At 30.5% G+C, this 14,859-nt stretch overlaps 1 protein-coding gene across 3 annotated transcripts; it reads left to right on the forward strand.

Moving 5' to 3' along the window:
• Positions 1–230: 230 nt before the first annotated feature.
• On the forward strand, positions 231–14,607 carry LOC139519793 (uncharacterized). 3 transcript variants are annotated; one of them, XM_071312057.1, is made up of 5 exons: positions 237–328; positions 7,268–7,477; positions 9,339–9,371; positions 12,100–13,600; positions 13,733–14,607. In XM_071312057.1, the coding sequence occupies exons 2-4, from the start codon at positions 7,285–7,287 to the stop codon at positions 13,044–13,046; spliced, it is 1,173 nt and encodes a 390-aa protein (XP_071168158.1). In that variant the 5' UTR covers positions 237–328; positions 7,268–7,284; the 3' UTR covers positions 13,047–13,600; positions 13,733–14,607. The 3 variants fall into 3 exon arrangements, with proteins under 3 accessions (XP_071168160.1, XP_071168159.1, XP_071168158.1); XM_071312059.1 differs by lacking the exon at positions 9,339–9,371 and having other exon boundaries at positions 231–328; XM_071312058.1 differs by lacking the exon at positions 9,339–9,371 and having other exon boundaries at positions 234–328; positions 12,100–14,607.
• The last annotated feature ends 252 nt before the right edge of the window (positions 14,608–14,859 follow it).

The following is a 14,859-nucleotide window of genomic DNA, read 5'->3' on the forward strand; positions in this document are numbered from 1 at the left end:
TTTAAAAAGACAACTATCCACAAAAGACCAAAATGATGTAAACAATTTTTTTTTATTTCCCCAGCAACGAAAACGAATTTAAAAATAGCCGGCAAAATAAGATATTTTCTACTCTGCCGGTGCCGGCAAAATAGGCTAGCCAAAAAATGTTTACCCTCAGAGTGTTTACCCTCCTTTTTTAGCCATCAGAGTAAACAGTACGTTAGTACTTTGATTTAATCGACCTTCAACTTGAACTTTCTGTGGTGTGTAAAGGACGTCCAATAGCAAACAAGGAGACAGCTGATCAGAAAGACGCAATGATAATTCTCTGTTGATATAATACATAGTAGGTATTTTTTCTGCTATATTTTAGGAGGAATAACATTAGATTATTAAAATGTATAAATCCTACTTTTTAGGTAGGATTTTAGACGATTGGAGTGATAACAATGAAAAAAGGGGGGATGATAATATGGGCTAAATCAGTAATTTAATATAATACACGAACAATACAATAAAAGTCCAAGTGATTGTGTTAATTAGATTATACGTATTGACAGAAATTTATTGATTCTCTCTAAGATAAAACAAGTATAAACAAGTACTGTATGGCAGTGTTTGAGTAGCCATCATGGAATAAAAATAGTTTAAAACAGGACATGATGGTCTAGTTTAAACCAGATATCTGCTGTTTAAAACGCTCTAAAGGCATCACAGGCATGGATCCATGTTTTCTTTAATTCATTTAAGGCGAAGTGTAAGTAATTGCACGCCTCTAGCGGAATACGGGATTAAAAACGTTCGTCGTTAGTTACGCAAGTTATCTCCCTTACTCCAAGAAAGGACACACGAAAGAGAAACTACTTTCTGCGGTTTATAATGAATCCAACAAGCACGCCTGTGCTGTCTTAAACCCCATAGAAATTATCTAAATAACTCCTATTAGAAATCACAGCATTCTGTACGTTGTTCTGTGTGCAGCCTGACTTAAAAACACTGGGTTTTTTTTGTTTTAGACGCGTAGAAGGCATTTCGTGTTTATGATATCAACAGAAAGAAAAAAAGCCTCACAACAAAATTATAAACAAATAAACATGTAAAAATTTTTCTTCTATTGATATCAAATTAATTAAAATGAAACCTGAATTGACCCAACAATATCGTTTTAAAAAACCGTAGTCTTGAACAAAAAACACAGTACTCAACGTAAGTTTTATAATAGAGAGGGGGTAGGAAGGGTCCTGATCCCGAAATCCCGGGCTTTAAAACACCAGATCCCGAAATCCCGGGCTTAAAAATACGAAATCCTGAGGTCCCGAAATTCGAAAAAAGACTTGGATCCCGAAAGGGTCAATCCCGAAATCCCGAGCTTAAAAACACCCGATCCCGGAGTCCCGATAAAGTTCCTATCCCCCCTCATAATAGGTTACAAATAATTAATGAAAGAGTGTGAATTTAATTGTTTAATTAAAAAGACGTTGAAATGTTCGTATTTTGTGCTATTGAAAATTTAAAGACATGATTTATATTCATATAAGAAACCTAGAGAATAATTTGACCACTAGTGCAAAACTTACCAGTCGGAAGAACAAAGACTGAAAAGAAACAAAAAATAAACAAATTATGCCCCAAAAATTACTCAGTAACTTAAAAATTGTCTCACTCTAACATTTATCTTAAAATAAGTAAAATATATGTCATTCAACTCCCAGTTTTCAACTTTTTCTACATGTGCATAAAATAAACAGGTGTCTTCTATTCCGTCCGCAATTTATGGGAAAACTAAATCTAAATTTAGAACCATATTGAAATTGAAAGTACGTACACATGTAAGATAAAATGTAACATGTCATTTCTTCTTTCACAAATTCCAATTTCGAAGAGATATAGAGCGAAATCTGTTTTCTTTTATTGTGCCTGTGTGCAATTAGAGAATGTAATTTTGAAGTATCAAGTCTCAATTCAAGATTATGAATGAATAGAATATAGAATTACGGGGGAGGGAGGGGGTAGGACCTTTATCGGAACTCCGGGATCGGGTGTTTTTAAGCTTGGAATTTTGGGATCTGGGAATTCTATTTCCGAATTTCAGGTAGTCGGGATTTAACTTTTTTTTAATTCGGGACCTCACAGGATTTCGTGTTTTTAAGCCCAGGATTTCGGGATCTGGATCCCTCCTTCCATCCCTCTATTATGGTTAAAGAAAAGAGGTCAGGGAAGTTTTGTGATACTTGTAACTGACTGAATTATTCGGGTTACAATTTGTGTAAATCCCGAATGCACATAAAAGTAAAGGTCCAGCCCGACTTTCGGAAATGGACTGTTGTAGATTTCAGATTGATTTCCAGAATTAAAATCATACAAAAATGTTTCACGCAAATATTCGTCTTCAGACGTGTAAAGTTATACAACGGTTACTAGCCGGTCTGAATTGTAATAAAAAGAAGCGCATGCAATGCATAAAATATATAATGTCGTGGCTCAGGGATGTGCTGAATTATAGAGATGCTTATGCGGCACAAAGATAAGATTAATTTACGCAAATGTACTAAGAATTACCACACAACTTAAATTTACTTAAATATTGATTTGTTATCCTGTGCCAGACAGATGGCTGATATTCTGAGAAGAGACCTTGATGAAATAAAGTTTTATGGGAACAAAGATTTTAAAAACACGTCGCAGTGTTTAGATTTTAACAAAAAATAAGGCACCAAGGTCAAAAATAGTTCTAGTTCATAATGAAGAAAAAAAAAGATTTAAAAACCTTGATAACATTAACAGTCTAAAGATTACTCATATTAAGCACAGGTAAATTTGGTCCTTCTGCTAGCTCTCCATTGTTGATAAAAATTAATGTCCCTCATAAGGGAGACAACTCAAAAAAAGGTCTCTAATTACAAGTTCAAATTAAGGGAATAGGCAAATGGGTGGAATCAGAAAAAATGAAGCAAAAGTGTGACATGGGGGGTCCAATTTCAAACTTAATATTTTGTATTTCTTTTTGTCTTGCCCTATTACCAATACTTTAAATTTTATACTTCCAAAGTTTCAGGCCGAACGAAACAGACACATTGAATAATCTTAAATTTTAATAACATACATCTCAAAAATATTTAACAGAAACCATACTACTTAAAAACAAGTTTGGTAATAAAACAGTCAAGAAAACATTGCTCAGACCTTTTCCAAATGAAAGTCAATATAAAAAGGAAAATTTTAAAACCAAAATTTCCATCTTTTCTGCTAAATCATATAATAACAATCAAATTGAATAGCTTAATTTGAAAAAAATAATAGTAACTAGTGATTGAAGTTTTTGCCAATAAAAAGAATCTTAATATATTTCAGTTACAATAGTAAACTTTGAAAGCCCTGAGATTTTGTGATCATTTGCAAAAAACAAAATGTCATTTCATTGTACCGTTTTAATGTAATTGTATGTAGAAAAAGCCTTCTATTTTCAGTATTTTGTCACACTCCTGACATATTTTATAAAGATTGAAAAATGCTTTAAACTTTCACAAAAAATCACTAAACACATTGCTATATCATTGATTTCAATTTCTGATATCTTTACCCATAGAACAGGACTTTCTTTTTAGGACCATTTAAAAAAAACACAAATAGAGGCACCCCAAAATGTCAGGAGTGTGACAACTGTCTTTAAACATCTACCAAAGAATACAAAGGACTTAAATGTTTTATTTTTTTTTATTTTTCAGAAGTGGCTATTCCAAAGAGAAGAAAAAAAATCATTACCACTGTGATATGTTTATATCATAGATATGGGAGTGCATTATATATGTCAGGAGTGTGACGCTTTTTTAAGGCATTTTCTGTCAATTCATAATTTCACAAGAACAAGTTCCACAAGTTTCTTTGTGTAAGAAATGTTAAAACCAAGTAATATTCATATCATTTACCTCTTAAATGTGTTATTTATCATGATTGTTTTGGCACAATCAGTTTTAATTAGTCATTTTTCTATTTTTTGTGCACTGAGTAATGCAAATTTATCAAAGGAAATAAGTGTGTACAACTATAATATCATATAGGAAAGTGAGGAAATGAATTTTGTACAAAATAGAACAATTATTTTGATTTAAAATGGTATATTTAAAGATGTTTCAAGGATTAACCATTCAGATGTAATTCGTCACACTCCTGACATGAATTTAACAATTTAAGAAAAATATGAAAATTAGCTTTATTTTTAGGACAGATAATTGAAAGACAGCTAGTAAAATGAAGAAACTTTTGGTAAACCTTCCATTCCTTAAAACATCTACCAGATTTGCTGAAATAAGCAGGGCAAAATTTTCTAGAAGAAATGATTCAAAGAAAGAGACTTTGAATGAGAGAACTCGCAAATACTGGCTGAATCTGAAATTAAAAATTGATCAGCGGAAGTTGGACCATCTTAAAATAAAAATCTATAAACCCAAGCTAACAAAAAAAAGCTTAAAGAAAGAAGAACTTCAAATTCCAAATTTTATAAACAATATAAAGAAAAACAAAGGCAGTGGCAGAGATACAGTAGAAAAAAAGGAAGAAAGATAAAAAAGAAGTTGGGTTGAATAAGGACTTAGAATCGAACAAAAACAGCTCAAAAATTAAAATGAGAACAGATCTGTGACTGTGTCAGATTCCAGATCTACAGTGAGAAAACCTGCACAACAAACAAGAAAACAATTGCCACAAAACAAAAATGCTTATAAATGATCCCTTCTAGAAGGCCCTTCTGGGTGTAGCATTTTTTATGATGTGTTTCAAAGAACTCGTCCAAGCATTTGGGTTTTGTGGCAGTTGTTTTCTTGTGTGTTGTGCAGGTTTTCTCACTGTAGATCTGGAATCTGACACAGTTACAGATCTGTTCTCATTTGAATTTTTAAGCTGTTTTTGTTCGATTCTAAGTCCTTATTTAACCCAACTTCTTTTTTATCTTTCTTCCTTTTTTTCTACTGTTTTTCTGCTACTGCCTTTGTTTTTCTTTATATTGTTTATCAAATTTGGAATTCAAAGTTCTTCTTTCTTTAAGCCTTTTTTTGTTAGCATGGTTTTGTAGTTTTTTTTTTGTTTAAGATTGTCCAACTTCCTCTGATAATTTTTTAATTTTATATTCAGCCAATATTTGCGGGTTTTCTTTTTCCAAGTCTCTTTCTTTGAATCATTTCTTCCAGATAATTTTGCCTGGCTTATGTCAGCAAGTCTAGTGGATGTTTTAAGGAATGGAAGATTTACCAAAAGTTTCTAAATTACTAGCTGTCTTTCAACTATCTGTCCTAAAAATAAAGCTAATTTTCATATTTTTCTTAAATTGTTAAATTCATGTCAGGAGTGTGACATTACTGTGCACAAAAAATAGAAAAATGACTAATTAAAACTTATTGTGTCAAAACAATCATGATAAATAACACATTTAAGAGGTAAATGATAGGAATATAACTTTGTTTTAACATTTCTAACACAAAGAAACCTGTTGAACTTGTCCTTGTGAAATTATGAATTGACAGAAAATGCCTTAAAAAAAGCGTCACACTCCTGACATATATAATGCACTCCCACATCTATGATATAAACATATCACAGTTGTAATAAATTTTTTTCTTCTCTTTGGAATAGCCACTACTGAAAAATAAAGAAGAAGAACATATTTAAGTCCTATGTATTCTTTGGTACATGTTTAAAGACAGTTGTCACACTCCTGACATTTTTGGGTGCTTGTATAGAAGTTAATCCAATATGTGAATTATGCACCTCAGGATGTCTGTATAGCCTTTTATGGATAGCTTATACATGTATACAATAAATACTTACCAGTTTTACACACAAATACTCCTTTAAAATACAACCATAACACTTTAATTTAGAAATTATCAAATTTTGCCAATATTAATTTTTGGTACATACCTTTTCACAATGTATATTTATTTACATAATATTTGTGCAATGATAACACCAATCTATAATCTACAAAACCTAGTATTGAAGAATGGTTATAAACCATCTTCATATACATGCATTCATCATAATAATTTTTACTCAACATGTAAATTATTAAAAAAAAATCCTGTCACACAAAAAGCGTCACACTCCTGACAAATTTGACATGTTTTTTTTAATAAAACTTTTGGCTGGTACAAGATATCTAAATGAAATTTGGCTGCAAGTTAGCTGGTATTGAACTTGTTGGTTTGACATTTAATTTACTTTCCTAAATATAATGGGGGAAACAATATGCCCCAATATGTTAAAATCTTCATTTTTTCTGATTCCACCCAAATGGACCATTGACAATCTGTTGGCACAAACACAATAAAAGTATAATTATGATCTTCAGGTTTTATTGGAGGATGAACAGCTTTTACTGCAATACACAGCAGCATTGACTTTATTTTAAATTTTTGTTAATTTTTATTTTACATAGACATACTAGATGAGAAATATTAATTTAATAAGTAAAAATCTGTTGTACATGTATGAACACAATCTTATCTATTGAAAATATTTGTACAACTGTTTATAGTAGGAGATGATAGGAAATGTTATGTTATGACTTTCAATAAAATCAATTTATATGTTTTTACCCCAATCACATATGTGTATACATACATACATGTGTATGTGTATACATGTATCAAAGTGTACATCAATAAGCAATGAGTGGGTGGTGATTTATTTAATGTCAATCAATGATCACTGCTGGTGCTCAACTTCCTATTTATTGACATGTTTAAGTTGTTTTCCTGTAACACAATACGAACATAATATTAACTTACATTTTAGTATGTTTATGTGTGCCCACACAAAATTTAATCATTTACATTTTGTAAATATACCATTTGTTAAAGCATATAAAAAAAAATTTCAAAGATAGATAAGTCTATAAGTCTAAAACTACATGTACATAAAAAAATGTACATGTGTAAGTTAAACTACATTTTAGTTACATGTTCATGCTAAGTAATGGAGATCTAGGATTAAAAATACTTTTTTTGTACATATACATCCTTTAAAAAGTTGTTACATCATGTGTACATTCTTGTTATATTGTGGTTACATGTACATGTAGGTAATTTTCTGTGATCATGAAATTATTTTTTCCAGGTCATATATGCATCTACATGTACTGGTCATTATTTTTCAAAAGCTTTTATAGTAATTATTGAAATTAATATATACAGTGAAAATTATACTCTTTACATAGTCTATTTAATGATACTTTATACATTTATTTTGAAGGCTTATTTTAATGTTTTGATTTCATCCTTTTTTATTCTAGAAAATTAAAACTGAATTATGGAGAACGAAGATGCTTTGCAAAGTGGTGGAATGCCAACTATAGATGCAAAAGATTTTTCTTTGCCTGAAGTTGATGTTGCCAAAAGTGAGGCCAGCAGTGGATATGGATTTCTACCACAGCTCCCTAGAAGTTTAAATTTGTTTCCTTTTTTTGGAAGATATACTAATGTTATACCAGAGGAAACGGATGGTAAGATATAAGACATTTGACCTTTAAATTATAGTTTTTCAAGGTTTGAGAATTTATGAATATCTGTCTGACAGTCAGGGGTAATACTTAAACAAGTCGTCCTTATTTACTTGAAAATGTAAAATATATTTACTTTACAAAGTAATTTTGTAAGATTTTAATTTATTTTCCAGGTTTGAATTGTCTCCCCTTAATCTTCTCCAAATATTTATTTATACAACTATCAGACTGCTTAGGTTTTTTTACAACCTCTCAAATTCTCAACTTTTGGGATGTTAAAAAATGCCTTAACATAAGTATTCTTGTTTTTTATTATTAGTTAATTTTCAACATTTAATCTCAAGAACAAGGAAAAGAAATTTGTTGCCCAAAGATATTAATTAAGGCTCTCAAAAATTGCCCCTTATAAATCAGCAGTATTTTTTTTATTCATAATGAAGGCAGCTATTAATAACACAAAGTTAAACACTCCATTACTGATTAGTGGAATGTATAGTCAAGAAGAAATTCAAGAGAAGAAGAAAATAGAGACAATTTTATTTTTACTTATATTTATAATAAAAAAATATTTAAATCTTAAAGCTGTAAAGACGTATAGAAAAGGAAAAGTAAAAGCCTATATGCATTTTATTTCCATTTTTTTTTAAATTCCAGTCTCAATCTATGCATGGCTCAAATTAACCATCACCACCTTTAAAAAAAGACTGTCTCGGATGAAATTCTTTTGACATACAAATTAAACCTTCATTGATTGTTATGAAACTTAAGACAGAAGGTAATCTTCAAGATCAAGAAAAAACATCTAAAGAAAAAGCTTTATATTTTTCATTCTGTATTTTTGGTCAACATTACACTTTTGCACTCACAGCAGCAATGGAAGTTGAGAAAAAAGGTTCCATAGAACTTCGTAGCAGAGGGAGCATTAACTTCATGATTAAGTTTTACCCTTGTAGGTCCGTACATACGTTCATTAGTCTGTAAATCCCAAAGTTTGTTTCCGTTCTCTTACTTTTAAGTTTGCATCAACCAAATGTTATGAAACATATACACAATGCTTATTACCATAAAACACTGATTAAGTCTGAATTTTGGTAGCATCATTTCAACTGTTCTAGAATTATGCCCCTTTACAAATGAAAAAAATGCTGAAATTTTCGTTTCCATTCTTTTACTTTAGTTTGCTTTTACCAAATGTTATGAAACTTATACATGTTATATACAACGCTTATAACCACATAATCAATCAAGTTTGAATTTTGGTGATAACACTTTAATCGTTCTAGACTGGTTATGCCCATTTACAAATGGAAAAATTTGATGAAATTTTGTTTGCGTTTTTTCATTTAAGACCCCCTCAACCAAAAATGTTTATACACAATTCTTATTACCACAAAATACCAATTAAGATTGGATTTGGGTGGTGTCACTTTTAGTTTTACTGTTCTAGAGTTCTGCCTCTTTACAAATGGAAAAATTGCTGAATTTTTTGTTTCCGTTCTCTAAGTTGACAGTCCCTTTGGTATCTTTCGTCCCTCTTTTAAGTTTGCCTGAACCAAATGTTATGAAACTTACACAATACTTAAAACTGCAATACTCAGATCAAGTACACATTTTGGTATCACTTTAACCGTTCTTTATACAATATATGTTATGCAAGCATGGGCATCATTAATGTCCCATGGACACATTCCCAATTTATTTGAATTTTTATCTATAAATGACTTATATTATATACATGTATAATGAGATGTGGTTTAATATGTATATCCACCAAAAACCAAATTAAATTGATTTTAACAACTTCACCAATGAGATAAATCTCCACAATATAGTGAGCTGTATTTTTGATTTGATCTTACAGGACAAAAACAATGTCTGCCACATCACAGAACAGGTAGAACTAAGCACACAACAATTCTCCCAATTCTGTTCCTCAGCTTTGTATAACTTGTAAACTAATTGTAGAGATATTTTACAACTGTTTTCTTGTGATATGATGTTTTATTTGTCTAGAGAGATTTCTAATATTTGAACAACCACATTCTTGCATTATTAGTTTAAAGTGAATGCAAATCTTTTAAGATATGATTGATTATAGTTTGAATATATTTTTGATATCTTCCGCCTGGCATTTACCATTGTTTACAGGAATAAAACCACTAGTTCTTAGTCCATTGTTTTTCTATTATAATGTGATTTCAAGCTTTTATAACTATTTGGTCTTATGTTCATTTCATATAATGTGATTTGAAGCTTTTATAACTATTTGGTCTTATGTACATTTCATAGCAAGACTATACCATATCCTGACTTGTGCTGAAAACTTCAACATACCTTTAATTGCATATTAGAGTGCACTGGTTCCAAGAACTTGGGTGTACAAAAAAGGCACTTCTGATCTGAGCAACAGAGCAAAAATGCATTACTATTAAAACTTCATATATTTATTTTGTTATACAAGAGAAACTTGCAACAGCCATGACTGAGTGATCCCAAGTCCTTTAAAAGCTTTCAATTAAAACCAAAAGTTACCCAAATGTTCACTTTTTGACAAAGTTACGAATATACAGCTATGCAAAGGAACTATTTTGTTTAAATCATATACATTGTACTACTGTCTTGTATGTTTTTTGTGAACATGCCGAATTAGTGGTTCTATACCTATAACACCATGTTTAACACACTACTAGTAAATATGTAGTAAGTATAATAATTTTCAAGAATATTATGCAGAAATTTCAAATGTTCTTGAGGCCTTTTAAATGCAAACTAGGGTTTTGGATTTACAATAATATCATTGGTCGTTTTAACCTATACTAATTCCAGAGTGAATTTAGTGAATGTTGCTGCCCATGATTTAAGGGAGAATTTAGTGAATGTGACTGCCCATGATTTAAAGTAGAATTTAGTGAATGCGACTGCCCATGATTTAAGTGATAATTTAGTAAATGTGCACGTGATTGCCTATGATTAAAATGAGAATTTAGTGAATGTGCACAGGGATGGCCATGATTTAAGACAGAACTTAGTGAATGCCAATGCATGCCCATGATTTAAGAGAGAATTTAGTGAATGTGTCACTGACTGCCCATGATTTAACCTCCTTTTATAATAACTTATACACTGAAATCAAAGAAATGCTGTGGAGTCACCTTTTATAAGATTTTTACATTGTGTAACTAACTTACTAAATTTTTTGATAATGATATTTTTAAAATTATAAATTGTACATACATAAAATAGAGTTATGAGATAACAAAAAATGCTTGTTAATGTTGTACATACTTATCATGTACGCCCTTTTCTTTATTTGAAAAAGGCAATATATTGGACTTAAATAACATGTTTGGTTTAACTTAATCAAAAGCATTAATTTAAGATGTCAATTGTCTGATAGAAAGACAAGTAAGAAATTACCTCCCCTTCCATCTTAGAAATGTTTCTTTTGACCAGATATAAATACTTCCTGAGCTTCCGCACTGTAGCATTTTACATTGCTTTGCTCTCTAAATATCCCTTTCATGCCACTTGTTGTACCTGTACGTATTTGAATTGATCATTTTGTTCTTTGGATAAAAAAAATAAAATTGAGATTGGAATTGGGGAATGTGTCAAAGAGACAACAATCTGACCAATGTGTCTTTAATACAATGAAAAAAATCCGGCACGGGGATCTTACAAGACAAACAAAGGCCAGAGGCGCCAGACTATGGAACAGCAAAAGTGTGTTGGGGTTTAACATGTTTTGTAAGATCTTAACCCTCCCCCTATACCTCGAGCCAATGTAGAATAAACAAACACACAGCAATAGACATTTTAAAACTGAGTTACTAATCCAAATCAGATGTCAGAAAAGGTAACAAAAGAAACTAGGCAAAATGACAATGATACGTAAATTAACAAAGGACTACTAGCAGTTACTGACATGATTGGCATGCCAGCTCAGGACCTGAATTTATATATTACACTGATTAAAAGATTATGCCTTCATCATGTGAAAAATCAGACACAATCACTCCCGTTAGGGGTTTAGTATCATTCCATCTTAAAATATATGTGATGGACATAACCTGTATCATGCCAACAACTGGTTTTAGAATAAATGTGTTTATTTCCAATGCAAAGACCCTATATATATGAGTGAATAAATAGAAATACAAAGATGTGCCATCTTTAATGACCTGGCAACAGTATCTTAACTACATCCCTTCTCAATAAGTCTGTTTAAAGGTTTGGTATGTTTATGAGGTAAATGCTCACATTTTTGTGATTTGTAAAGACTATTACTACAAAAGATTGGATATGAAAAGGTTGACATCAATTTGAAATTTTACCTTTGTACATTTAGGCAACAATGCAAGGTTAGGACAGGGACTTAAAAGAGTTTATATAATACCTGTATGTGTAGCTCCATTAGGAGACCCTCAATGGCCATGCAAGCTCTATATGGACAAGTAGTACCATGATTACATATATGCATATAGTTTAAAATGTATGCCACATGCAGGCAGCCTTATACTTTTTCTGAGTTTCATGCAGCCAGCAAAGATAGTAATTTTACAAAATAAAAATTCAATTACAATCCAATACAATGGAGTTTAGATTGATATTTTCCATTTTAGACGCTGTAAGCACACAGGTGTATTCTAATATTCAGTCCAGTGCTGGGCCTAAGGATAATTTGATTACAGAGGTAAAGAAACTAGGATTAACTGCACAAGCCCCACAAGTAGATAGTGAAATTCACAAATTTGAACCTTATTGGGTTGAAGTTGGACCTAAATATAGACATTATAATACTCGTCGCCAATCAGCAGGAAATGTGAGCAATGTAAAGCACAGAAATGACCAAGATCATAGCGATGATAAAAAAATAAATGTTAATATTCACGATGACTTATCTATGATTGAAAAAGAGAAGAAAAAAATCTCAGAACCTGTTGTGTCATCCCATGATGATCTTGTTGATTTTAGAAAAGTAGTAATGGTTCCGCCAAAAACAGGAACAGAATCTGCTTTAGAAAGTACAAAGTTTGCAGCAGTAAGCAGACGTGGAAGAATTTTCAGAAAATATGAATTAACAGCCTCTGAGGATAATCCTCAGTTTAGTCGAGGTCAATTATTTGGATCGAACAAGGAGCTTGGACATCGTAGATCAAGTTCTACAAGTAATATTCCTCAGCTAGAGGGAGAAATATGGACAAAAGATGGGGATCTAAATAAGTACCATTCCACTGAAAATCAACTTGAGTCATTTCAAGACAATGTTGAACAGAAAAGTTTGGGTCTCAGAAGAACGAGTTCAACAGGGGCACTGCAGCGACTTGAAACAGAGCATTCTTTTAAAGATGATCAACTTGTAGAATACCATAAAGAAGGAAAGACGGGTTCTGAAATCAAAAGACATGAAAGTACTAATAGTACAGATTCAAAAGGAGTTAGTTATGATACATCTGCAGTCAAAAATAAACTACAAAGTATAGGAAAGAAAACAGTAGAGTTGGCTACTACAAGAAAAGTTCGTCAAAATAAACGAGAGCGAAATATGTTTGCTCCTACATCTTTCTAATGAAAATTCAAACTTGAAAATAAGAGATAGGTAAAAGTACTGTATAAGTTTGAAACTTAAGGTTGTTTTACATTTAAATGTGATTCATACTTACACCAATGTAGATTTGGATATTATAAAAACATGAATTTTATTTAATATCAAAGCATTTACATGTGCTTTAGTAAAGTTAAGGCATATAAAATATATGCTACCTACATGTATAGCTAAGATCTGATAAAAATGCTTTTTTAGCATGTAAATTATAAATTTAATATCTTCTATCAAGAGGTGTTTTCCACCACGTTGCTTAATATCATTACTCACAAAAATCTGTTAAATGTTTTGAATTGGCCAAAAATGTTTGTTGTCATGTCTGATTTTAAAATATTTTTTCAAATACATGTATCATATCATTTGAGAATGAAACGGGTAAGGTTTTCTAATTGTTCAAAATTTAAACCGCTTGTCTTTCAAATATATTCAAGTTTTTAATACATCATTTACATGAAGCTTTTTTGTACAACTTATTAAATATTCTGCTATAATCTTTAAAATTGTATGTTCCTTTGCTAGTCTTGGTAAGTTAGTTCTAATTTTAGATCCTGTGGTTTGAAATTGTTCTTCAGAAAAAAAATAATATTTGATAAATATTGAAGAGTTTAAACATATGGATAGATTATGAGAGCTAATGTAAAAAAAAAAAGAAATACTTAAGCAAGACTATTAGTCATGTTAGCGGGTATAAGTATTTGCAGAATTAGATATAAACATGACTGATTTGACCATCAATATTATACATATTCAAGCCTTTTGCATAATATAAACTACAAAAATTTTTGTGGTCATTAATTATTTTTGAAGAATGGATAAAAATATGAGATTTGTTATTTCAATTTCATGTAAATCTACTCACATTATTTGTATTGATTATTATTTTCATACTTCCACTCTAATGACTATATTACTACCTAAGGGAAGTAGGGGTCATTTTCTATGTAACCATTCCTAAAACTTACAGGTTTGGTATTCTAATGTTAATTATGGCTGAGGTACATGTATGTTTATTATATGAATTAATAATACATGTATATAATATATATATATATGTGTGTAGTGCTATATTCCACTTTAAATTTTATATGTAAATGTTAGTGCTTGTGTTCAAAAGTATTGTTTTTTATATTTTAATCAATTAACTTTTTTATTCAATGTGTATTATAAACCTACCTATATAATTGTAGTTCCTTGTTATTTCATATTTTACAATCATGTGTGCAATTAGTTCGTACAGGATAAATGTTCAGGTGTATATTATTATAAAGTTTACAAAGGAACTAAAAGAAACATTGTGGTATCAGGAATAATTATCTTTGAATTTTTACATGTGAAAGTGTTTTTGAATGTGTATGTAAGAAATTGTTGTTTCCTTTTTTGAAAAATTGTTCTCTGTTTTGAATATACACGATTCCTAAATATTTAAAATGTTTTTTTTTATGTTGGTTACAGGAATAATTAATGTATGAAAGTTGTGAACTAATTGATAATCCAGTATTTATATTGACCTTTACTGCTGATTAAATAACAATATTTGCATCATTTGTCTTCAATTTGCACAATTTGATAAACCCAAGATTGTATCATCCATTTAATAAAGTTCATGAAACACTGATAACTTATAATTTGTACACAACATACATGTATGCTGATATATATATGTATATATATATATATATATACAACTCGTCTAAACATCAACCCAACAATGTTAGATCTGTGTATTTGCTTTCGCAAATTTTGTATATATATTATAAAAAATAATTCACATAAATGT

This window comes from Mytilus edulis, chromosome 4, assembly GCF_963676685.1.
Source record: "Mytilus edulis chromosome 4, xbMytEdul2.2, whole genome shotgun sequence".
In the NCBI taxonomy this organism is placed as follows: domain Eukaryota; kingdom Metazoa; phylum Mollusca; class Bivalvia; order Mytilida; family Mytilidae; genus Mytilus; species Mytilus edulis.

Bases quoted from the DNA above. Each gene is read 5' to 3' on its own strand.
- LOC139519793 (XM_071312057.1), top strand. From the start codon at position 7,285: ATGGAGAACGAAGATGCTTTGCAAAGTGGTGGAATGCCAACTATAGAT. The intron at 7,478-9,338 runs GTAAGATATAAG...TTGATCTTACAG, and splicing joins TATACCAGAGGAAACGGATG to GACAAAAACAATGTCTGCCA. The intron at 9,372-12,099 runs GTAGAACTAAGC...TTTCCATTTTAG, and splicing joins TCTGCCACATCACAGAACAG to ACGCTGTAAGCACACAGGTG.